We start from the raw sequence: 26,341 nt of genomic DNA, 5'->3' as shown, positions 1-26,341 counted from the left end.
TGTTAGCCTATAATTGCTGGGCTTTATTTCTGCTTTCCAACATTAGATGTTAAGAGCTGACTGAATTCTACTCAGGCTTGTGCTGCTCTGAGTGGCACTTTCAGAAGACAGCTGAATCCAAGTTTTGCCTAGTTTTCCCCATCCTGTGCCAGGGTACATATCAACCTGTCTAAAGGTGATAACACGTCTGGTGAGGTGCATTTTCAAGGGAAGCACAGGAAAGTTTTACAGCTTGCCCGCATCCCAAGGCTTCTCACTGGCCGATCCAGGCTCTCCCAAGGACATCTTGAAGTGAAAGGTTCCATCTGTCTTCTGGGGGTTGCTGGACTTGTCAGTGGCCTTGGTTACTGTTTCTGTACTAGGGCACCAAGGCTTATCTCTGTTTTGTGTAACAGCTGCTGAAGTTCTGGACCTCAGAGATATTTCTTCTTTTCCCTAGTCCCCTAATGAGCATGTAGAAATGCTTGTCCCCCTTACCCCAACCCTGCACACACACAGACACACACACAGACACAGACACACACACACACACACAAGAGTGGGGAAAATGTTTTCTTTTTTTAGTTAACGTCTCAATGACTACAAGTGAAAATCTACTCTCTACACAGTTTTAAGTATCCACTGCCTCTACACAGTTTTAAGCCCCCATAGCCTTGGGACCAGAGAAGATAGCTCACCCAGTAAGGCATGAGCCTTGCCATGCTAGGGGACAACGTTTGAGTGCCAGCACTAGATGGGTATATAATAGCACTGGGGAAAGCTCTGGTGCTGTGATATCTCTCCTTCCCCCCAACCTCCCTCTATCTGAATTAAAAGAATGAGTCTTTCTGGTAGTGGTAAATCACACGTACGTGAGGCTCAGGTACTGACTGATCTCCACTCCCTCAAATCCCAATGCCTTGAACTTGTGAAAGGATTTGAACATTTAAAGCTTACATTTGGTAGAATAATTTATGTTTACAAGAACATTCAGTGCAGGATCCATGAAGTAACTCACCTGAATAGTGTGTGCTTTATTTCTTTTTCTTCCTTCCTTTCTCTCTCTCTCTCTCTTTCTTTCTTTTTAAAACTCTTAAATGCTTTATTAGATAGAATTGCAGTATAATAACAGATATTTGCAGGTTTTTTTAAGTTTTTATTTATTTATAAAATGGAAACACTGACAGACCACAGGATAAGAAGGGTACAATTCCACTCAATTTATGCCACTGGAACTCCATATCCCATCCCCATCCCTGATAGTTTTCCTATTCTTTAACCCTCTGGGAGCATGGACCCAGGGTCATTATGAGGTACAGAAGGTGGAAGGTCTGGCTTCTGTAATTGCTTCCATGCTGAACATGGGCATTGACAGGTCAATCCATACTCCCAGCCTGTCTCTCTCTTCCCCTAGTAGGGCGGGGCTCTGGGGAGGTGGGGCTCCAGGACACATTGGTGGGTCATCTGCCCAAGGAAGTCCAGTTGGAACTTCCTGGAATCTGGTGGCTGAAAAAGAGTTAAGATAGAAAGCAGAGCAAATTGTTGACCAATCATGAACCTAAAGGCCAGAATATTGCAGATAGAGACTTGGGGTCTCCATCTGTGCCTTCTTTGTCAAGCCTGCCACCTGGGTTCAAGCCTGGTCCCCCACCATACTGGAGGAAGTTTTGGTGCTGTGGTTTCCTGCTTGAGCATCAGTCTCTCTCTCCTTCTCCCTCTCTGACTGGAGCCGGTGGCCATTTCTATCTCTTTTTCCTTTTTGATAGAGACAGAAAGAAATTGCAAGTGAAGAGGGTGTGTGTGTGTGTGTGCATGTGAGTACGTGTGAAGAGAGAGAGATAGACCTCACAGCTCTGAAGCTTCCCCTTTGCAGGTGGGGATGAGGGCCTTGAACCCCAGTTCTTGTGCGTGAAATTCTGTGCACTCCTAATGACCAGCCCCTCTATATCTGTTTTATAGGGACTTTACCCCCAATACTGTCCCTGCACCAAAGTGAAACCCAGGAAAGAGTTCTGAAACCATAAATAAATGCAAGTCTCTTCATAAATATAAACTCAACCACCCAGAAACAAAAAAGAAACAGGAGCTTGATGTCTTAGATTTGAATCAACCTGCAAAATCCTAGGAATACCCTCTGATATCATACCCCAGACATTTCTTCGTCCCAATCAAACAATCAAACTCCATCAGAAGAGATATCAGTACTGTTGCATCATAATGCTTTCTTCCTTCCTTTCTTTCTTTCTTTCTTTCTTTCTTTCTTTCTTTCTTTCTTTCTCTATTTTTTGCCACCAAGGTTATGGCTGGAGCTCAGAGCCTACATTACAAATCTACCACTTCCAGTGCCATGTTTTTTTCTTTTTTTTTTCTTTTTCTTTCTATTTTTATTTGACAGGACAGAGAAAAACTGATAGGGAGAGGAGATAGGAAGAGAGAGAGAATGGGAGAGAGCGTCAATCCTGCTTCACTGATCATGAAGCATTCCCACTGAAGATGAGAAGTAGAGCTCGAACCCAAGTCCCTGTGCATGGTGATATGTGCACTTAACCAGGTTAAAGGGTGAAGACAGGCCATCAGTATCCCTACCCTCATCTTGTGAACAATGGTGACTCTTTCCCTCTGTGTTTCAGAGATTCCAACAGAATCAAACTCCAGTGAAGCTTTTTCTTCTTCCCTTATCCTGCTCACTCCTGGACTCCTGTTTCTGGTGTGTGTGTGGCGGGGGGGGGGGGGGGTGGGGTGGGAGTCACAGCCAAGTAAACTAGCTGCACCCAAGTCTTTATTTCAGGTTCTGTGTTAAAAAAAAAAAAAAGACTAGAAAGAAAGCATTGTTGCTTTAGGGGAAGCTTATCTCCTCACTATGTTAGCCTGAATATGGAGAGTTTGCTAAACTCCACAATAGTTTATGACTTGGCAGTGTTCAGAGAGGGGCATTGTAGGAGATAGGACTAGAATGGTCTTGACGAAGAAGCATTTATTTACTCAGTAAGCACATAGTGCACACCCGCTATGTATGAAACACTCTTCTGAGAACTAGGGACACCTTCAGAGCTAGGAGAAGACCCAGTGCAGTGTCTATTCCCTGAGTCCCACGACAGCCAGATGATGGAGGACTCCCTGACTGATGAGCTGAGACCCCAAGTGCTCTGGGGATGCCAGTGTCCTGACCCAAGTGCAGAGTTGAAATCATCTCTTTATCAGCTCAACACTTTGCCTGTGTTATATAAAATATCCCTAGAACATAATCTAAATTTCATGTAATGGGAAATAATATAGATAGATAGATAGATAGAGATTTACATAGACAAATAAGTATTTTATGGGATATATGTTTTTTAGCTCTCTTGTTAACACATAAGAAGAAACTGTGTGACAGTGAAATAAACACCTTGGAAATTTTTTATTTACTCACCCTCCAATAGACTCTAAGTACAGTGAAGGCATGAATTATGTCCCTTAACAAACAAGAGAACAATTGAATAGAAAGAAACTACTGTCAGTCAAAGTAAGGACTACAAAAGCTGAGTAAGGGCAAGAGACTGGCACACTTTAATGATGACTCTTTAATCACTACCAGGCCACCCCATCACCTGCGGCCCTAGTCAGGGAATCCTAGGATTCCCACACAGACATGATGGGACTAGACCTCTAACAGATCCCTCTCATCACTGTCACTGGTCATCTCCATCAGGAACAATATAATGGCCCCCAAAGGACCTTGCACTCAGTGTGGATCACCATTGGTAGGGACTGTTCCATTCTCTGAAGGGAGGTTGGATAACACATTCTACCTACCAACTGAGGAAGATGGGTCCCGAAATTAGTGCAGCCTGGACAGTTCTTAGCCATGACCACAGAAAGCGAACTCAGACCTACAGAAATGCAGAGGTTACATAGGCTCCTGTGCAGAATATGGGCCCCAGATCAAATGGGTGGGGTTTACAGTTAATAATATTTATATACTTTCCCCATATTTGGGGGCTACACTCTTCCCTGATGCATCTTTCAAATCCTTTTTCCAACTATATGACACCATCTCCCCAGATAATAACCTGGGTCCACATTCTGTAACAGGATATTCTTCTTGTAACTCAGCATCGTCAACCTTCCATTGGGGAAGAAGTCTCTCTCAACCCCTCTTTTGCTCACTAGGGCAGTCAGAGAGGTGACATAGTAGCTACAGAGTTGGATGCATAAGTCTGGACCTTGTCATCATATGTGCCAGAATGGTTCTCAGGTTTTCTCTCTTACTCATAAATAGATAAATGGGCAAGGCCTCGCAGGTGTACCTTCAACTCTCATTGCCATGTTTGGACTATTCAGGAGGGTAAACTTTGATAGTGCAGTGTATTTGCCTTGAGGGTAGTGGTAGGACCCAGTGGTGTTTGCAAAGTGAAGGCTTATCTGCCTGTTGTGTGAACTGGTCAAGCTGCTTCCAGATGCATATTTGTGGGTAGTTTATGGCAGCCCTCAGGCCAAGACTTACAAAACAGGTGTGCAGTCTTCACAGGGTCTGGAGAAACTCAACAGAAATCTTGTGATGTGGGCTTTTAGAGATTCCGGAATCCAGTTATTCAAAATTACAGTGGCGGGTGCTAAAATAATGTGACTTCAAAACACTGTGTGTTGAATGGTTCAGTTAAATAGCAACAGATGATTGGAACAGGAACTAGACAGTAGTGAGGGCAGTTAACTGGGTGGTCGGAGGCAAGGGTAGGGAGTATTGTATTTCTTCAAAGTTTGTGATAATTATCACTGGAGGGGAGAAGAGGAGGAGGATGCTTTTTTAAGCAGACACTTCTTTTAACTTTCAACTAATTGGTGGGGGAGGCATTCCCATATATTTAAATGAAAAATATGTAGTTTGCTGATGTTTTTGCTGGAATGTTGACACCTACTTGGTAATGAGGAAAAATTGAAAAGTGGGACTCCCTTGGCTTGTAATTCTAGGCTCGGGCATACAGGTACGAAGTTGGAGACTTTTCACCTACTTTTTAATCAAACATTCTTTCTTCTTCCCAGAGTTGTGGAAAGATTGGGTCCTATTATTAGTCTTCTCTTGTGTTTGTGCAGATTATAGTACTAAGTGCACACAATGTGTTCTACCATCACCTGTTCCCTTGAAGTAGCATCCAAATGATAAGGTTTCACTATAAAGAAAAAAGTCCAGGCACTTCATCCAGAGGGAAGGAGAACCTGGAACATCTGCAGGGTAAGCTGTCCTTTGCCATTCTCCCAACACCTGTGAAGGCAAGGGAGACCAGGCGAACAGTGCTACTTCTGAGTACTCCGTGAGCTCTTAGCTCTGGGCTGTGATGATGAGGTTGAGAATGTCTGCATTTATTGTAGATGCTGGGTCTCTGGACAGTTGCATTTTTCCTCTTGGGAGCAGCCCAAGGTAAGAAAGATCATGCTGGCCCTTGAAATGGATTTAAATCTGATATCTCAACATCTTGGCAATGGTGGGGCTTCCATCAGTTCTAGACAATGTCAAAGGTGAGACACTGAAACTTGGGAGGGACTGTTGTTCTTCCTGGAGGGGAGGGAGGTTGAGAAACTTGCTTCAGAGCATCTTCCCAACAGCCAGCCTTCATGCCCAGGGTGCCTAGAACAGAATTTTCAGAAGTAAAGTATTAAATACTTACCTAGAGTAGTATATTTACGTATTGGTGCCTATTATCACTGTAGTCAAATAAATGGGACACAAACAGTTAAAAGTTTTTTTAATTATTATTAGTGTTTTAACAGTTTCTTAAAGGGCTGAGGAGACAACATAATGGTTATATAAGACTCTTATGCCTGGGAGTCAGGCTGTAGTGCAGCGGGTTAAGCTCAGGTGACACAAAGTACAAGGACCGGAGTAAGGAACCCGGTTCAAGACCCTGGCTCCCCACCTGCAGGTGAGTGGCTTCACAAGTGGTGAAGTAGGTCTGCAGGTATCTGTCTTTCTATCCCCCTGTCTTCCCCTCCTCTCTCCACTTATCTCTGTCCTATCCAACAACGATGACATCAATTACTACAACAATAAAACAACAAGGGCAACAAAAGGGAATAAATAAATATTTTTAAAAATTAGAAAAAAGGGAGTCGGGCTGTAGCACAGCGGGTTAAGCGTAGGTGGCGCAAAGCACAAGGACCAGCATAAGGATCCCGGTTCAAACTCCGGCTCCCCACCTGCAGGGGAGTCGCTTCACAGGCGGTGAAGCAGGTCTGCAGGTGTCTATCTTTCTCTCCTCCTCTCTGTCTTCCCCTCCTCTCTCCATTTCTCCCTGTCCTATCTAACAACGACAACAACAATAATAAATACAACAATAAAACAACAAGGGCAACAAAAGGGAATAAATAAATAAAATAAATATTTAAAAAAAAAGACTCTCAAGCCTGAGGCTCTGAAATCCCAGATTCAATCCCAGAACCACCATAAGCCAGAACTGAGCAGTGCTCTGTTCTCTCTCCCTTTCTCTCTCTCTCTCTCTCTCTCCCTACATATCATTTCTCTTCCATTAAAAATTATTTTAAAAAATAGTCTCTTACAAAATCTTAATATACCAGGGGTGTAATTCCGTACCCACACATGGGGGTATGTGAGTCACCACACCTTCAAACAAGATTCTGTCCCTCCCCTCATGACCAACAGAGCCCTCACCAAATCCAAGAGACTGGCTACTAGTGTGTTCTCAAATTCATTTGTTTTAATTGTCTAGATCCCACATATGCATCAAACCATCTGGTAGTTGTCCTTCACTTCTGTACTTATTTTGCTAAGAATCACCATTTCCAATTCCATCCGTTTTGTCCCAAAAGATTTGTTTGATTATAGAGTACTGTGTTTGATTATAGAGTACTGTTGTATTGAATATATGCCATACCTTCCTTAGCCAGTCATCTGTCACTGGGTAGTTAGGTTACTTCCATATTTTAGCTATTGTGACTAGTACAGCTGTGAACATAGGGGTGTATGTATCCTTTGGGATGAATGCGTTTCATGTCCTTTGGATACATGCCTAGAATTGGTATTGTTGGATCATAAAGTATTCCCATCTTATTTTTTTATAGACTCTCCTTATTTTTATCCAGAGGGGCTAGGCCAGTTTGCCCTCCCACTAACAGTGTATCGGAGTTCCTTTACCAGACATTTGGATTTGGGTGGTCATTCTATGGGTGACACAATTGGGAATTCATTGGGACTGAGCCCAGATCAGAAACTGGGCCTGGAGGGTCAGCAGGGTAGATACGGGGCAGCAGCAGACACTGTGACCAGGAAGGGGCATGGCCTGATTTGCACAGCAAAACTGCAGCCTTAAGACCTCACCCTTGAGGAGAGATTGCTTTTCTCAATAGGAAAGGAAGTTTGCTATGAGGGCCTCGGATGCTTCTCTGACTCCGAGCCCTGGGCTGGGACTGCAATCAGACCCCTGAAAGTTCTTCCCTGGAGCCCTGAGAAGATTGACACCCGCTTCCTCCTCTACACCAACGAGAACCCCAACAACTTTCAAGTGAGACCTCTACCATTGTAATGTAACTGGGTGAGGGACTGTACCCAGCCTGAAAACTATGAACTTATCTCTGTGCCCTTTCCTCCTATCATACCCATCCTGCATCACTGATCCCTCTGGCATCTCCCCAAGTCCAGCCAGTCCTGGGCAGAGCAGGCCCTTAGTTAAAAAAAAAAAAAAGAATGGCTTGAACAATGAGTGGTTCACATATGTCAGAACCTCTATCAGATCCAGGGTAAAGTCTTTACCATCTAAAAAGAAAGGTGAGACTGTGAACCACAATCCAGTCCCAGTGGAGAAAATGATTCCTGACTTAGGGAGGTGGGACTGGGAAGAGGAGATGAGGGTGGGCTTCCTGGTAAAGGTGACTTTTGTGCTCATCTCTGATGTCCATGGCATAGATGGGGAAGCTTGAGACAGGCCTGAGTATCTATGCTGCAAAAACATGCATAACTTTCTGTATTTGTCACAGATTCTCCTTCCCTCTGACCCATCAACCATTGAGGCATCAAATTTTAAAACAGACAGAAAGACCCGCATCATCATCCATGGCTATATTGACAAAGGAGATGAGAACTGGGTGTCGGACATGTGCAAGGTAGGGGCACTCTAAGCCCTGTGGTTGACTCTAGCATCTCTAGGCACTGCTTCCAGCTCCTACACCCCCTTGAAGGATTTGCAAGAATGAACTCAGAAACAGGAGATCCCTGTGTATGCAGAACCTTTGGCCATTTCAATGCCTCTGTTCATGGAGACAAACACTCCCTTTCCCACTTCTGAACTACATCTATAGCCTGAAACTGTGATATTTATTACTTGAACAAACATTTCTTTCCATAAGCTCACTTCTGTTTTGATCAAGGCATCCTGCTGTTTATTTCCATTTTCAGTGAGAGTGCTTTGTAGTTCTATATGGATGGATGATTGTCTGTTCCTTGTTCAAATCCTCCCCACATCCCCAAGACTCCAAGATGTGTGGCTGTGATCTTTTATTTGCCATGAACTAAGATCATCAGGATAATGACAGTTCCTCCACTACAGTTCATTAGCACCTGCTGGTCAGAACAGACAACAGAAAAGCACACCTGTGACCTGTGTGTACATGTGCCAAGGAAAATGCATACACAGATATGCAAAAAGTCATACTGTCTTTTACTTTTTGTGCCTATAAATTCAGTCTATTTTTTCTGAGACCTAGTATTTTACTCTATCATCCTGCCCTACACACAAACACACACACAAACACACACACACTAAGAACTATGACCTTCAGTGTCCATCAGGAAATTTACAAATCCAGAAAATTGAAGTCATGCTCCAAGTGACCTAGGTTTACCAGGCTTTTTTTTTAAATCTCTTTTGCTTCTTCTGTACCATCCTTAATAAGCATCTTTAAATTTTTATTTATTTATTTATTGGATAAAGTTAGAGAAAAATTGAGAGGGAATGGAACATAGAAATGGAGAGAGAGAGAGAAAGAAAGAAAGAAATCTACAGTACTGCATCAAAGTTGCCTCCCTCCCCCCATGGGGACTAGTGGCTTGAGCCTGGGTCCTTGCACATGGAGATGTTACCTAGCACTCCACAGCCTAGCCTCCTGCTCTCTTAATAAGAATTTTGGTGCATAAACTGTAAGAAGTAGTTTATATCCCAAATTCTCCAAATTGCTAAAGTGATTTCTCAGGGTTATTTCAAAACTAAAAGTCTTGAGAGAACAACTCGTGGCACCTGTATTTCATACATATGTGGAAAGAGTCCAAATGGATTTTAAGTTAGTCCTACCAGTTTAAACTCAGGTTGGTTGTATATGTTACTGGTAGAACTTATAGACTATCACTTCCCTAGACATTCAGGATGGAGTTTTCCTTCCAGAATTCTACAATCTCTTAAAAACCAGAGTAGCTTTATTTTTCACCCTCTGCAGTACATGTGTCCTCCCTGAAATACTATCCTACCTTGACTGTAAAAATAGTAACACTTCCTTCCCAACATAAACTTACTAAATGACCAACAAGACAAGCCTGATAACTGGCACCCTTGCCCAGAAGCCAGAAGGACCTCTAGTGGTCAGATCCACAAGCTCACTTAGATCTTGACTGCCAGAAATTATACTTGAAGCCCTTCCTTTAGAGAACAGACCTCTTTTAAAAAACTTTTTATTTATTAAATGGAAATAATGACAAGATCATAGGAAAGGTACAGTTTGACACAATTCCCACCACCGGAAATTCATATCCCATCTCCTCCCTTGAAAGCTTTCCTATTTATCCCTCTGGGAGTATGAACACAGGATTATTATGGAGTGCTGAAGGTGGAAGGTCTGGCTTCTATAATTACTTCCCCCTGTTCAACATGGGTGTCGGCAGGTCGATCCAGATCTCTTTTAAAGATGTAATTGAATCCTCCCCACCCCTCAAACCTAGTTGATCTTATTGAATTTGGTCAGAGGAAACCAGAGTGACCAAAACAATTGGCTTTTTCTCCTTGCATTCACTTGGGGGCCTAACTCCTAATTGACAACAGAATTCCTGACAAAGCCTAGTTTATCTCAACACACCAGCTAGGGAAACACAGTGACGGATCCTTCCTGAACAGACCTGGTTCGAGTGGGTTTTGAGTGGCCTTGTGCTAACACTCTGATGTCTCTCCACCGCCAGAACATGTTCACGGTGGAGGAGGTGAACTGCATCTGTGTGGACTGGAAGAAAGGCTCCCAGACCACCTACACTCAAGCTGCCAACAATGTCCGAGTGGTGGGTGCCCAGGTGGCCCAGATGCTCACTATGCTCTCGGTGAGTGGTGGAGCGGGCAGCTGAGATGGACAAGTGGGACCCACTGGATTCAGCTGCACAAAGTTACCGCTGGGGGTGACATTTACTATATATACACACATATATATTTAATGTATTTACTTATTGGAGAGGAGAGACATGTACAGCACTGCTTCACCACTTGTGAAGCTTCTCCTCTCTGCAGGTGGGAACCTAAAGCTTGAACCCAGGTCTTTGATGCACTGGAACATGAGAACTCTACCAAGGGTACCAAAACCCGCTCTTGCCTGAATTTTACAAACTAGTGAAATAGTAGGTAGAGAAGAAGAGAGATGCTGCTCTTGAAGCTTCCAGCTGCAGGTGGAGACTTAAAATTTGAACCCAGGTCCTTGTGCGTGGTAATGTGTATATTCTCCCCAGTATGCCACTGCTCAGCTCCAGCTCTAAATACCTCTGCGCTCAGGCAGAATCCAGAGTCCTAGAGTCTCTGCTTCTTCTTCTAGTGTTTGCCCTTCTTCCGTAGCCAGTCAACAGCGTCAGGTTGAGCCTGATGTAAAGTTTCGAGACCTCCTTTGAATCTGGAGAGGTGGCAGTCGTTGACTATGTGGGTCATAGTCTGTCTGTAGCCGCAGGGGCAGTTCGGGTTGTCTCTGCTAATGTGCTGGAGGTCAAAAACATGAGGCAAAACAGTGTGTTTGAAGACCTGACCCCTCCTACAAAGGGTTTGGTCAAAGAAGAGTCTAGGAAAAAAAAAAATGTTGAGGCAGGAAGCTCTAAGTCCCTGACAATGAATATCAGTGTGAGGGCAGTGGGTGTCCTAGAAGGTTTCCAACACAGGAATAATGTTAGGTCTAAAAGTCACAGAAGTCGCAATGACGAAAATCTAATCTTCACTTTCCAGACAAAGTACAACTACCCTGCTTCCCAAGTCCAACTCATTGGCCACAGCCTAGGAGCTCATGCAGCTGGAGAAGCAGGGAGCAGGACTCCAGGCCTGGCCAGAATTACAGGTAAGGCCCAAGGGACAAGGCCTCCGGTTTTGTCCCCAATATGTAAGGCAATGACTCACATATTTAAGAATGTAGTAACTGGAGCCCTCTTGGAATAAACAGCATTAAGACTCTGTGTGCTTATATTCAAAACTCAAGGCAGTGACACCACACAGCTCCAGAGAATGGTGCCCCCTTGCTGTGAGCAGGATACAGCCAAGGCAACTGGACACTTGTAGCCAGATCTATTGTTCTGCAGCCTTAACCATCACTTTTAGGGTTGGATCCAGTAGAAGCAAGTTTTGAAGGGACTCCTGAAGAAGTTCGCCTTGATCCCTCTGATGCCGAACTTGTTGATGTGATTCACACGGATGCAGCCCCCCTGGTCCCGTTCATGGGTGAGTCTCTGAGGTCCTTCAGCTGTGGGGGAAAGCAGATCTAATTATGCTTTCTCCAGGAGAGCCTTGCATTAGGAAACACTCATCTTTGTTCTGAACATTTCAGGTTTCGGATCCAACCAGCTGATGGGTCACCTCGACTTCTTCCCCAATGGAGGGCTAGAGATGCCAGGCTGCAAGAAGAATATCCTGTCACAGATTGTGGACCTTGATGGCATCTGGACAGGTAAAGTCTCAGCAGAATTGAGATGGCAAGTCCCTGGTGAACAGCACCTCGGACACAGAAAATCTGCAAAGTGAAAGCACTCTGCTCTTTGAAAATGTGAAATCCTTGTTTCTAGACATTTTTTAATATTTCATTTGTTATTAATAGTATATTACAATATTGTAAGAATGCAAAGTATATAGTTGCACACCACACCTACCGCCAAAGTTCTGTATCCCTATACTCTCAGAGATAACCACCATAATTCTCACAGGTCACAGAAACAGTTTACTTGTTTCTGCTTTTTTTTTTAAAGCTTATGTGAATTAGATCTCTAGATTCCACATATGAGTAAAACTATCTGGTAGTTGTCTTTCATCTCTACTTATTTCACTAAGCATAATTACCTCCAGTTCCATCCAATTTGTCCCAAAGGACACAATATCATCTTTTGTGGTTGCACCCATGCCCTGAATCTCAAGCCCCATCCCACACCCCAAGCATCTCCCCTCCTCACATGTCCCAAGCCAGGACCAACCCAAGCCCTGCCCCCTCTTCCCATGTCCCATGCCAGGACAAGCCCAAGCTCTGCCCCACACCTCAACCCCTGATCCTAGCCCAAGCCATGTCCACAAGCCAAGGAGTATATATCCCATAACTTCTTTAACCAGTCATCTGTTGATATTAGACTTTATTTTTATTTATAAAATGGAAACACTTACAAGACCATAGGATAAGAGGGGTACAATTCCATACAATTCCCATCACCAGAACTCCATATCCCACCCCCTCACCTGATAGTTTTCCTATTCTTTATCCCTCTGGTAGTATGGACCCAGGGTCATTATAGGGTGCAGAAGGTGGAAAGTCTGCCTTCTGTAATTGCTTCCCCACTGAACATGAGTGTTGGCAGGTCAATCCATACTCCTAGCCTGTCTCTCTCTTTCCCTAGTGGGGCAGGGCTCTGGGGAAGGGGGCGGGATTCCAGGACACATTGGTGGGTTCATCTGCCCAGGGAAGTCCAGCTGGCATCATGTCAGCATATGGAACCTGGTGACTAAAAGAAGAGTTGACATATAAAGCCAAACAAATTGTTGACTAATCATGAACCTAAAGTCTTAAATCATGCAGATGAAGAGTTGGGGGGGTCTCTCTCTTTCCCTAGTGGGGCAGGGCTCTGGGGAAGGGGGCGGGATTCCAGGACACATTGGTGGGTTCATCTGCCCAGGGAAGATGAACCCACCAATAGATACTAGATAGCTAGTAGGTCTATTTTAGGTATATTCCAAAGGACCCATGCTATATTACTTTTTTCCTAAGCCTGATATCTGATATGCAGGTGAACCCAAGTTATTGTCTGGAGAGATGATGTCATGGCTGGAAAAAGGGCCATGTAGCTGGATCAGGGAAGAGAGTAGCTCCCAAATATGGGAAAAGTATAAAAATATTGTTGACTGTAAACCCATCGATTTGATCTGGGGCATAAGAGCCTATGTAACCTCTGCATCCCTGTAGGTCTGAGCTCACATTCTGTGGTCATGAGTAGGAACGTTCCAAGCTGCCCCAGTTTCAGGACCCATCTTCCTCAGGTGTTGACCTTATTTTTAAACTAGCCCCTTAACTTGTAGGAAGGAATAAGGAGGAACAGGGGTGAAATGAATGCTTGTGCATAGCATATGTGTCTGAAAGGTCATGTCACATCTGTATATGTTTTTTGTTTGTTTTGAGGGAAATCTCTAGCCTGGTGTATGGGACACAAAATGGCAGAGAAGTTCGAATCATGAACTCAAGTGCTGGGCTGGTTGGGGATTAATTCCCAATTCTGCCACTGACTCATTGTAATCTGTAAATTTGAGGCTGCAATACCCACATGCATCTGTGATTAGGAATGGCCTGGTAGCCATCTCATAGGGATGGTAAGAATCACAGGGAAGTTTCGTCCAAGAGTGCCCAAAACATGGCAATGTGCACACAGAATGCAGCCTTTCCATGTTATGTCATTACTATGGCTGCATTTTTGAACTTATCTAAAATTTCTAAAAACGTGGTCCCATGTTGTAGCCATTCTGTGTGGAGAGAGAGAGAGAGAGAGAGAGAGAGAGAGAGAGAGAGAGAGAGAAAGAAGAAGAAGAAGAAGAAGAAGAAGAAGAAGAAGAAGAAGAAGAAGAAGAAGAAGAAGAAGAAGAAGAAGAAGAAGAAGAAGAAGAGAGGAGGAGGAGAAAGAAGTTATTCGGTCCTGACCACTTACGCTGACTTGTTCTCTCCTTCCCCCCTCCAGGAACCCGGGACTTTGTGGCTTGCAATCACGTCAGAAGCTACAAGTATTACTCAGAGAGCATCCTCAACCCTGATGGGTTTGCTGCCTACCCCTGCACTTCCTACAAGGACTTCCAGGCTGTAAGCTACTGTTCTGCCTTATCTCTAATGTGGGACTATGCCTTAATCTGTCTGGGGTTTGTAGTACTTTTCACCAGTTTCTGGCTGACCGTACTTGGCTTACATGGCCCTTGAGTTCATACTTCCTTAGAGTGGAGGAACAGACACATTTGGGCAAGAGGAGGCTACAGTTCTAGATGTCTCCCCTAAGAGTTCTGAGAGATCAGAGAAAAGACAATTCAATAATCTAGAAAGGCTTCCAGCATGAGGCAAAGTTGGAGACTGGCAAGAAAAAGCACAGAAGGAAGAGAAGGCGGTACACATTTCTGACAAAGGCAGAGCAAATATATGAGTGCATGTGAGACAAAAATTCACCCTTCAGAGAGGAGAAGTGGATGCTAGGGTTTAAGGACAGGCTGGAGGTCTGTGCCTAAGTGGTAGCACAGGAGAGATGGAGGAAGAACATGCTGGACCCTGTCTATTCTGGCTCCAAACCAGTATGAGCATTTCTTCCCAATCCCATACTCAGCAACATGTTGCTTGTCTGAAATTAACCACCAAGTATTTACACCACAGAAACTGGTGCGTGCTACAATCAGTTGGCTGTTAATTGTTCACCAGTCCATTGCTGCTGTGATTGATCTAGAATGTGAGCATCTGTGCTTTCTTTTTCTTTTTAATATTTATTTATTTATTCCCTTTTGTTGCCCTTGTTTTATTGTTGTAGTTATTATTGTTGTTGTTATTGTTGGATAGGACAGAGAGAAATCGAGAAAGGAGAGGAAGACAGAGAGGGGGGGAGAGAAAGATAGACACCAGCAGACCTGCTTTACCGCCTTGGAAACAACTCCCCTCAGTTGGGAAGCCGGGGGCCAGAACCAGGATCCTTATGCTGGTCCTTGCGCTTTGCGCCACATGTGCTTAACCCGCTGCGCCACCGCCCAGCTCCCACGTCAGTACTTTCTAAAGTGATTCTATGTGCTGTGCATCAAGCAGTTCTCAGTGAAGGCAATGAAGGTAGAGACCATTCAGGTCAATCTCCTTCATGCTACAAATGAGAAAATGCAGCCTGTGGGAAAATTGCTTCCTCAGAGGTATGGATGGTAGAAGGCACATCCATGACTGACAGCCTGATTGTTCTGTTTCCATTAGGACAAATGCTTCCCCTGTCCCGATCAGGGGTGCCCCCAGATGGGCCATTATGCTGATAAATTTGCTGGCAAGAACAGTGGGGAGCAGCAGAAATTCTTCCTGAACACAGGAGATTCCAGCAGTTTTGCTCGTAAGCTACAGTTTGACTTTCCCACCTAGGGCAAGAACATTTAGTTCCTGGTATTTCTGAAGGACTTGTGTCTAATACCTACCCCCAAATATCTGTGAGGGCACATTTTGATTATCTCAGTTAAAGGACATCTTCACCCTACCTATCCCATTTGATATCCAACCTCTGTTGAGATGTTAGAGAGACTTTACATGCCTTAATAATTTTATTTCTATGGAGTGGAAGCAAACAGCATAATTAATGGTATAATAGTGATTCATATATGTCTGTGGGCTTCAATCCCAAATTATTATTTATCGTTCCATAGTTAATTGGTCTTTACTCTTCTCCTCTTCCTCCTCCTCCTCTTCCTCCTTCTTCTTCTTTTGGTGAAAGTCTGAAATATATATATATTCACCAGAGTTATCACTGGGACCCCTATGTGCCATTTTTACTTTTTGTTTTCCTTTCTACTTTTCATTGGACAAGACAGAGAGAAACTGAAAGAGAATGGGAGATAGAAAAGACAAAGACAGATAGACACCTGCAGACCTGTAGACCTGCTTCACAGCTCCTGAAGTGTACCCCCTGCAGGTGAGTTGCAGGGGCTCAAGGCCAGGTATTTGCACATGGAAATATGTGCAATTAACCAGGTATGCCATTGCCTAGTCCCCCTTTTTAATTTTTTATTGGGAAGATTAATGGTTTGTAGTCAACAGTAAATATAATTGGTACATGTGGAAAATTTCTCAATTTTCTCCAAAACTCTCTAACTCCCACCTAGGTCCTCTTCCACCATTGTGAACCAGGACCTGAACTATTCCCTCCGCCCCATATCTTTTACTTTGGTGTGATACAACCAAACCCAGTCCAAATTCTGCCTTGGTTCCCCTTTCTGTTCTTATTTGTTAACTTCTGTCTATGAGTGAGATCATTCCATATTAGTCCTTCTCCTTCTGGTTTATCTCACTTAACATAATTCCTTCAAGCTCCATCCAAGATGAGGTAAAGAAGGTGGATTCATTGTTTTTTTTATAGCTGAGTAGTATTTTATTGTGTATATATGCCACAACTTTCTCAGACATTAATCTTTTGTTGGACAACTGGGTGGCTTTCTGGTTTTAGCTATTACAGATTGTGCTGCAGTGAACATAGGTATACACAGATCTTTTCTGGATGGGTGCATTTGGTGTTTTCATTTTTTTTTAATTTTTATTTATAAAAAGGAAATGCTGACAAAACCAACAGGATAAGAGGGTACAAACTCCACACAATTCCCACCACCAGAACTCTGTATACCATACCCTCCCCTGATAGCTTTCCTATTCTTTAACCCTCTGGGAGTATGGACCCAAGGTCATTATGGGATGCAGAAGGTGGAAGGTCTGGCTTCTGTAATTGCTTCCCCACTGAACATGGGTGTTGACAGGTCAATCCATACTCCCAGCCTGTTTCTCTTTCCCTGGTGGGGCAAAGCTTTGGGGAAGCAGGGCTCCAGGACACCTTGGTGGGGTCATCTGCCCATAGAAGTCCAGTTGGCATCATGTTAGCATCTGGAATCTGGTGGCTGAAAGAACAGTTTGTTAACTGTTAAAGCCAAACAAGGGTGTTTTCATTTTTAAAGTCATTTCACCAGTACCTCTTCCAATTCACCCAACAACTACTTATTCAGTAATGTTGGACCACATACAAAATCCAACAGTAAATTCCCTAGTACTCCCCACCTCTAGGTGTGTTCCCGAGGCCTGAGTAGGGGGAGTTCCTCTCTGGTGCAGAGAGGACTCAGCAAGGGATGATTCCTTTCTCAAAAAAGACGGGGAGTCTGAGCAACTTGGTGACAGTCTGCCCTATGAAAGTTCCCTAAGATATTGCATTTGTCAACAAGAAACCATGTTTCTATTAACACATAAATATGATTCATATCTCATATAGTTGGTAAAGTCAGACTTATTGAGGTATAATTTATATAAGACAAAATGCACCCTTTTGAATGTGTAAGGGTTGATAAATGAGGAGTCATGTAACCGTCTCCACAATCAGGACATAGAATATTTCCATCACTATAAACACATATTTTTTTAAAATACATTGGTTTATCAATTCTTTATTGATGTAGTGATGCCTCCTTGTGTATATTTTAAGACAACAAATTAAGCATTCAGGAGCCATATATCCTTTCCTCAAGTAACACTTATAAGCCACAGACTGTGAATTTAGGAGAAACCAGACACTCCACACATGAAATTTATAACCAGCAAAAATGAGAGAATTCCAGCAAACCGTTGCAGGTGTATTGGGCTTGGTGGCAGCTATAGCAGCAGGACAGAAACCCTGACCCTGACCAAAAGAAGGACAAAGTGGGGGACATCTCTGAGGATTAAAAGGATGAATAGGAGCTAATCAAAGGATGTGTGTGTGTGTTTATGTAGCTGTAAATTTGTGTGTATGAATTTGTACATATGTGCATGCAATACTTGCAACTATGTGAATGGTTATGTATACACATGTATTTATCCATGTCTGTCTGTTTGTATGTATATGTATGTTTATAGGCACTGAGGCAGATCTTCAGGTGTTAAGTACTACTCTGTGCTAGACAATCCAGGGGCTTGAAGATACAGAGCTAAGATCCAAACCTTGACCCTGAGGAGCTCAAAAAATCACATTCCTGAGTTGCCTTCCCAAATGTGATGCCAAGTTCCTACTCCTTCTTTTCTCTGACACCCCCCCCCCCACCAGTACACTGCCATTCAAGAGCAGAGCAGTCACCAGGACTTTCTGCAGCCATGGACTTGTTTAGCTATGAGTGACATGAGAGGGACTTAGCCCTTGAGATGTGGCTGGTGAGGGCCAGCGTGGTAGTTCACCTGTTCATAGTGCTTGTGCTTTATCACAAGCATGACACAGGTCCAACCCTGGCACCACCACGTCAAGGGAAGCTTCTGTGCTGTGGTGTCTTTCTCTCTTCCTATCTCTGTCTTTATTTTTCAATCTGAAAAAAAAGTAGAAAGAGAGGAAGGAAGGAAGGAAGGAAGGAATGAAGGAAGGAAGGAAGGAAGGAAGAAAAGGATAGAAGAATGGAGGTGGGAGTAAAGGACAGAAGAAAACAGGAAAGGAAAGGGAAGGGAAGGGAAGGGAAGGGAAGGGAAGGGAAGGGAAGGGAAGGGAAGGGAAGGGAAGGGAAGGGAAGGGAAGGGAAGGGAAGGGAAGGGAAGGGAAGGGAAGGAAAGGGAAGGGAAGGAAAGGGAAGGGAAGGGAAGGAAAGGGAAGGGAAGGGAAGGGAAGGGAAGGGAAGGGAAGGGAAGGGAAGGGAAGGGAAGGGAAGGGAAGGGAAGGGAAGGGAAGGGAAGGAAAGGGAAGGGAAGAAAGAGGGCAGGTGGTGGCGCATGTGTCACAATGCACAAGGACTGTGGCTATAGTCCCTGGTCCCCACCTACAGGAGGAAAGTTTGAGAGTGGTGAAGCAGTGTTGTAGGTGTGTGTCTATGTCTCTCTCTATGGATTTCTGGCTATCTCTATCCAGCAAATAAATAAAGATAATTTTTAAAAAATTTAAACTTAACTTAAAAACAGTATTTTAAAAAAGAGAAAGGAAGGAAGGAAGAAAGGATGTAAAAAGAAAGAAAAAAGGAAAGAAATCTGGTTGGTGAAACTGAGAGGCTGAAATTTTACTTGTATTTACTTTGGTTTAAATGTCAGCATTGGTGATCCTTTCCTGGGTTGTGCCAATTAAAACAGGGACACCCTCCTCAAGGTATATATTTCTCCTTAGGGCCTAGTTTGAGATGTAGATTGACATACAAATTTTTTGAGGCTGTGATAGGTCAATGCAAAGAACAGGGACAAAAATCTGAGGTTTGGGTCAGCTGTCTGCTCATGACTAAGTCCAGCTTTCTCTATACCTGTGCAGGCTGGAGATACGGTGTTTCTGTGTCATTGGCTGGAAGAACAGTCACTGGCCAGATCAAAGTGGCTTTGTTTGGAGACAAGGGGAATACTCACCAGTTTGATATCTTCAGGTAATTTCCTATCTTCTTTTTTTTAATTTTTCTATTTATTTATTTGTTCCCTTTTGTTGTCCTTGATGTTTTATTGTTGTAGTTATTATTGATGTCGTTGTTGTTGGTTAGGACAGAGAGAAATGGAGAGAGGAGGGGAAGACAGAGAGGGGGAGAGAAAGATAGACACCTGAAGACCTGCTTCACCGCCTGTGAAGCGACTCCCCTGCAGGTGGGGAGCCAGGGGTTCGAACTGGGATCTTTATATGGGTCCTTGTGCTTTGTGCCACATGTGCTTAACCCACTGTGCTACCTCCTGACCCCCATTTTCCTATTTTCACAGGGGCCACAACTCATTTGCTAAACAGTCTAAAAACCCACTCACTTAGCTTTCTCCTGTCCTGATCAATGGACTTAAAATGACTTGCTTTGTGCACTAAAGTTAATTTCAGACTTCTGTTAACAATTTCTCCTGTAGGAGAACTGTATGACCTCCTAAGTCTAGGTATTCAGTTCCTTGTCTCTCAGTAAATCAGATTTATTAAAAAAGAAAGAAAGAAGTCTACTACTATTCCAAGATAGCATAGTTTTCTAATTACCTTAGTAAGACATACTCTTCAGTTTAAAATAATTTGATAAATTGTTATTGTACAAATAATTTTTCAGGATAAAATAACATGAAGGAATGAGGTAGTTTTCTGTAAGAAATTTTAAGGCATGATTAACTTAAGTTTGGAGAAACAGTACTTAAATAATGGTTTTGAGATGAATGGTTTACAACTGCCTTTTCCAAGCAGTTTATTTGAAAATTAATTTGGAAAACTATTTTTCTTAGTACAGAGTAGGAAAGAATGGAATGGTCTTACATGGCAATTTAAATTTGTTACTATGACTGAATATTTATTTCTGTTTTCTCACTTTCAAGGGGAATTATCAAGCCAGGCTCCACTCACTCCAAAGAGTTTGACGCAGAGATGGATGTTGGAACAATCCAGAAAGTCAAGTTTCTCTGGAATAACAATGTGGTGAACCCATCCTTCCCCAAAGTGGGTGCAACCAGGATCACAGTGCAGAAGGGAGAGGAGAAGACTGTGTAAGTATCTGAGAGTGTCCCCAGAATTCTGAGTTTGCAACAGAACCTCACCACAGAAAGGTCATCATGATTCAGTCAGAAAAACTTAAAAAAAAAATCTCCCCATCTGAACTCCTTGCTCCCCAAGCAGCCAGACTATGAACATGGTGTATACACTTTCTTCTGTATACACCCGTTTCTTTTGTTGGGGGAAGGTTCTCAGTACCACTTATGGGGATACAGAGGGAGTGACTCTGCCTTCAGGGAAAAGCATAGAGAAACAAGAAATGACTTCTCAAGTAGAAACTGCATGAGCTAGCACTCTTGGCTGCATCTTAGTGACGGGTAGGGTTACAGAATGTTAGCATAATAGGAGGGAAAGAAATCCATTCTAGAACAAAAGAGAAAACTTGAGACAAGACCAAAGAGTTCAGAGGTGGCAAGACTGACAGGATTCTCACTCTGGGGGGGGGGGGGGCATAGTGTGACAACTGGAGGGTTGTGAGGTCAGTGACTTAAAGGAGGCAGAGCTAGTGACCTCCAAAATTAGATCTCCAAGTCTGACCAGTAAGGTATTCCCAGTGTGCTTTGCAGGAAGAGGATCCAGGACTCATAGTCATTGATGGTGGAGGCTTGGGAGGTCTCTAAAGTTAGTCCCAGAGATTGTCACTCCCTGCCCCTCCTCATGGCTGTGTCATTGGACCAGATGAGACACAGCTCACCCACGTGAACAGTGTCAAGGAGGGGCTGGCCAAGCCAGGAGTCTTGGGATGAACAGGTCCCTCTCAGCCATCACACAGTATGGAGGAGGCTGTGGGAAGCCCATGGGGTGCAGCTAAGGTCTCTCCTGCTCACCCTCAACCTAGAGCACTGGACCTGAGGTCAGTTCACAGGGTCCTTGTAGGGAGTAGACATGTTGCCTGGATCTTAGGACCATGTGAGTAAAATCACATCAGATTATATCCTTGAAGTTTTTTTTTTGTTTTTTTTCTTTCATGTATTTATTCCTTTTTGTTGCCCTTGTTGTTTTATTGTTGTAGTTATTGTTGTTATTTATGTCATCATTGTTGGATAGGACAGAGAGAAATGAAGGGAGGAGGGGATGACAGAGATGGGGAAAGACAAACACCTGCAGAATTGCTTCACCACTTGTGAAGCGACTCCCTACAGGTGGGGAGCCGGGGACTCAAACCTTACTCCGGTCCTTGCACTTTGTGCCACGTGCACTTAACCCACTGTGCTACCACCCGACTCCCCCTTGAAGTTTTTTTAATGCAAACTGGGAAAGATAAAGTAGAATGTGTGGCCCTGGAAGAAGTTTCAGTGCTGTGGTCTCCTCTCTCTCTCTCTCTCTCTCTCTCTCTCTCTCTCAGGCTTGAGAGTGTCAAAATGGCATATGTGACACTTTGATTCACAAATGTACAAGAAGCAGGGGGTTCCCATAGAGGACTTGCTCACGGGTGGATTTCAATAAGGAAAACATTATCTGAGTTCACATCGCAGAGCATACCACCTTCCAGGTTTTCTGAGAAAAGGCTGTGGTTTTTTACACATTCTAGAAATGTGGTAGAATGTGTCATGAGGTGCTAGGGATCCAGCCTTGCAAGTCCTGTATTCCATCCATTCAGCCACCTCCCTGGGCTGTCCTCACTCACTCCCTGTGACTTGTGAATCAGCAAATTGCCTTTTCTCCACAGCTTCAGTCATCGCTGAACCTCTCTGTCTCCACAGGTACAGCTTCTGCAGCGAACAGACCGTGAGGGAAGATGTTCTGCTCACCCTCATGCCCTGTCAGAACACAGCGTAGAGGCTGTGTCCACCTCAATAAAGTCCACTCCTGCATCTCTGACTCATTCTATCTGTGACTGGCTTCAGCCGCCCTCTGGGGTGGGGAACACTTGGGACTCGAGCATTGAAACATGTCCTGAACATGGTCACATATTTGGGCTTCTTGCCCTTGACTTGTCATCACACACACCCATGTCCCTAACTTTCCTGGTCCCTCATGCCCTGTCTTCTGTTTCTCTGAGGGAGGAACACAAACAGAATGAGACTACAGATGTTTGAAGAGGGGTGAGGGGCTTTACAGTGAGGAAACTGAAGCCCAAAAGAAAGGAGAGGTGGCTGTTCGAACACAGGGTGAATGTGTCCCCTGTGATGACTTGGGGAGAGAGAGACCCCTGACATACCCACCACCCAGCCTGGACTCTGGCCTTGATTGGTTGAGCTGACAGAAATTCAGGGGTTTGAGATAACCTTTGTGATAGGAGGGTTTGTAGTGCAGGAACAATTCAGTCTTGGTTTCTGGTGGGAAATGTCCAGATTCCAGGTGGGCTCCTTTTCAGATCACCAATAAGATGCCACAGACATCCTGTTTGCAGGCCTGCCTCAGAGACCTTCCTCTGCAGGGCACCATGCCTGTTTACCTCTGAAGAAAGATAGCTCATGAGGAAAATCACCCAATGCAGGCATTGGCTGGGGGTGCGGTGAATGGGGAGTATTTATTCATAGGATCAGGATGTATCACCTTCGAGCAATCAGGCCTCCCCACAAGTGTGCTTCAACCTGAGAGGAGAGGGTGTCTACATCCAGGTTCCTACATCCAGTGTGTCCCTTCCTGGCCATTCAGCCTATCAGAAAGTTTTGACACTCCAGCTTCTGTTTATAACCTTCAGGGGCACTTAAGATTAGAATTGAGCTTCAGATCTGAGTGGGAGTGACTTCCTGATTGTTCCTTGAAAGCAAGTGTTGTGAGTTTGACAGGAGCCAGTGCAATAAGGGCCTCACATTATAATGTGGTGAGGTGTGAGCATCAAGAGACTGGCGATGGTGGGGCAGGGCACTGAGCTGGAAGGAACAGAGCCCAGGGCAAAGGCTCTGTTGCTACAGTCCTGCTGAGAGAGAGAGAGAGAGAGAGAGAGAGAGAGAGAGAGTTGCCTGAGGCTGAGGTCCTGCTGTCATAGTTCCGCTTAGCACTGGCCATGGACCCAGACCCTTGGCAAGACAGCAGCACTGTATCAGCAAAAATCTCTGTTAATGGAACATGGGTTCTGCCAGTACAACCAAACACCAACACTGTGCCAGGCACTGGAGCTAGAGAAAATCAGAATCTCTGACTCAGTCTTCTGAGGTGCACAGAGAAAGCAGGAAGCTCTGCCCCAAATGTGTACCCCTTCACCCCAGGGTGCTCCAGAGGTGTGGCCTAGGAAACCGTGACCAGGGAGAGAGGAGAAAGAGCAAGCAGGTTGAGGATGAAGCCACAGGGATGCCAGGTCCAGGGCCAGGCTCTCAGGAAGATAATTTCCTGAGACTATAACCAGGAGGACCAGCATGTAGGAAGAGGCTCTCAGCTCTTCAGACAAGAGAGGAAATGAACAAATGAGAATTGGTGGTGGTGACAGGGGGAGGGTTGGAAGTAAGCAAAGTTATAGTTTTATGGGGGTGACCGAACTGGAGGGACCAGCATAAGAACTCTTGTCCCTGATGAGAATGATCTGTCTCACCTGTTCTCCCAGACTGACAGATACGGTAGTAGTTTAAGGGAAATGATTTGAAAACAGGAAGGAGGGGCTAGGAGATAGCTCACCTGGTAGAGAGGGTGCCTTAGTATGGATGAGACCCTGAGCTCAAGCCCCAGCACCAGATGGGAGGCCCAAGGATTGTACCAAGGGAAGTGCCACAGGTAGAGTGAGTCACCTGGGAAGGCTGCACAGACCTAGTGTGACACAGGCACATTCATCCTCATCCCTGTCCTCAGTGTCTGTCCTCTTATGAGATATGCAGCTTCAGAAAACTCCCAGGAACACAGAGAACAGCAGGCTCAAGACCAATCCTGTGGTCCTTGGCTGTTGATCAGCATGGCTGTCTATCATGCCTGCACTTTCTGACACCACCAGGGCAACCGATCTTAGGCCCTCTGATCCATGACTCCCACACACTGACAAGAGAGGAGGTGGGGGTCTGGGGCTCTCTGTGTTTACTCTGGGGTACACCTGCAGTGTTTGCGTAGCCAGGGCCAAAGCTGGCCAGGTTTCCAGACCTCAGAGGCTGTACGAAGTCAGTTGATCAGGGCTTTATTTTCATTTTGCTTCTAGAATAATAAATGTATTGCATCAGTCAGATTGCACGTGGATTTTGGACCAAAGAAAACATGCTTCTTCAGACTCGTTCTTAGCACAGAGATCTGAGGGAAGCTCAGTCTGGATGGAAGCAGCTAGAAAAGTCTCTGAGCTAGCAGCTGGGATTCTAGTGTGCTGACAGGAGGTCAGGATGGTCTAGCCCTCTGCATCTTGGTTTACTCATATATCAAATCGAGTCAACACCCAGCCACCCTTCTTGGTGAAATTGTCTCAAGGGGCCAACAAGAAAATTAAGCACGCCATGGGGACACAAGACTGTGTCACCACATACACACACACACACACACACACTCTCTCTCTCTCTCTCTCTCTCTCTCTCTCTCTTTTAATGTTTTAACAAATGTTTAATGAACTCTATCTCTCTCTTTAAAATAAAATATTAAAAAAAAGAAAAGATGTTTAATGGGGCCAGGTGGTGGTGCACCTGGTTGAGCACACATGTTGCAATGCTCAAGGACCTGGGTTTAAGCCCTTGGTCCCCACCTGCAAGGGGAAAAGCCTCACGAGTAGTGAAGCAGAGTCGCATGTGTCTCTCTGTCTCTCTCCCTCTCTATATCCTCCTTCCCTCTCAATTTCTGACTGTCACTTTTCAACAAATAAATAGATAATAAAAAAATTAAAAGATGTTTAAGGAACAACTACTGGATGACTTCACTTATACATAGGTGACAGACAACTAAAAATGAACAAAGCTGCAAACTAATAATGACAACTAAATGGGATCTTAGACTTGTAAAACCTATGGCGGTTTTCAGTGAGGGAGCAGCAAGGTGGAGGGTTCCATCTGGTGAGGGCACCAGAACTCCACTGGGGGAAGACGTGCAGTGGGCTGCATGCACACAAGTATAGGTGTGGAACTATTCTTCTAAAAGCTTATAATGTGGTAAACTAGTGTTAAAAAGGGAAACTCTTTCTACACTGCTGGTAGGAATGCAAATGAGGACAGCCCTTAGAGAAAGCAGTTTGGAGTTTCCTGGAAACATTACAAATCAACCCACCATCAACCCGGAAGTTTCATTCCTAGGCATCTGTCCAAAGAACACAGAAACACTCACCTGGAAAGACCTTTGCACATCTATTTTCACAGCCGTGTTACTTGTAAGTAGCCAACATTCAGAAAAAAAAAAAAAAACCAAGTGTCCAACAGCAGAGCGAATGGCTAAAAAAAAAAAAAAATGTGGCTTATGTCCACAGTGGAATACTACACAACAAGGAAGAATGATAACATATTCTCCTCCCTGGATGGAACTTGAGGTATCTTGTTGAATGTGATAACTTGAGGGAGAAGGGCTATCTCACTCACTGATTGGCTCTAAGAAACAAAGCAAAGAATGGTACTGATTGAATTCTCAGAAGGGAGAAGAAGGAACTACTAAAGGGAAGTTGGATACCTAAGTCCCTGTGGTGGGGTAAGATGATGGTTTGCAGATGAAATGTACTGACACTACTCTTGGAAAAAATGTGGAACTGTACCCTTGTGACAACAAGGTAAATTGTCCTGTAAATTTATTCTGTAAATCAACGTCTTCTCAAAAAAATGATAATGGAATTGGGGTAGTCAAAAAATAAGGGGAAAGGTTTAATTTTGGCTTGCCTCTATTTCTGGTATGTTTTTAATTCCAAGCCAAAGAGTTACAATTTGACTGGGATTTTTTTGT

At 44.2% G+C, this 26,341-nt stretch overlaps 1 protein-coding gene across 1 annotated transcript; it reads left to right on the top strand.

Moving 5' to 3' along the window:
• The first annotated feature begins 5,174 nt into the window (after nt 1-5,174).
• Nucleotides 5,175-22,393, top strand: PNLIPRP1 (pancreatic lipase related protein 1). Its single transcript, XM_007518475.3, has 13 exons — nt 5,175-5,191; nt 5,329-5,377; nt 7,321-7,475; nt 7,948-8,073; nt 10,133-10,267; nt 11,148-11,256; nt 11,514-11,633; nt 11,740-11,859; nt 14,117-14,235; nt 15,367-15,496; nt 19,385-19,493; nt 20,398-20,565; nt 22,276-22,393. The coding sequence occupies exons 2-13, from the start codon at nt 5,329-5,331 to the stop codon at nt 22,349-22,351; spliced, it is 1,416 nt and encodes a 471-aa protein (XP_007518537.1). The 5' UTR covers nt 5,175-5,191; the 3' UTR covers nt 22,352-22,393.
• The last annotated feature ends 3,948 nt before the right edge of the window (nt 22,394-26,341 follow it).

Source organism: Erinaceus europaeus, chromosome 14 (genome assembly GCF_950295315.1).
Source record: "Erinaceus europaeus chromosome 14, mEriEur2.1, whole genome shotgun sequence".
Taxonomy (NCBI): domain Eukaryota; kingdom Metazoa; phylum Chordata; class Mammalia; order Eulipotyphla; family Erinaceidae; genus Erinaceus; species Erinaceus europaeus.
This window is presented reverse-complemented; position numbering and strand designations above follow the sequence as displayed.

Bases quoted from the DNA above. Each gene is read 5' to 3' on its own strand.
- PNLIPRP1 (XM_007518475.3), top strand. From the start codon at position 5,329: ATGCTGGGTCTCTGGACAGTTGCATTTTTCCTCTTGGGAGCAGCCCAA. The intron at 14,236-15,366 runs GTAAGCTACTGT...TGTTTCCATTAG, and splicing joins CCTACAAGGACTTCCAGGCT to GACAAATGCTTCCCCTGTCC. The intron at 19,494-20,397 runs GTAATTTCCTAT...CTCACTTTCAAG, and splicing joins CACCAGTTTGATATCTTCAG to GGGAATTATCAAGCCAGGCT.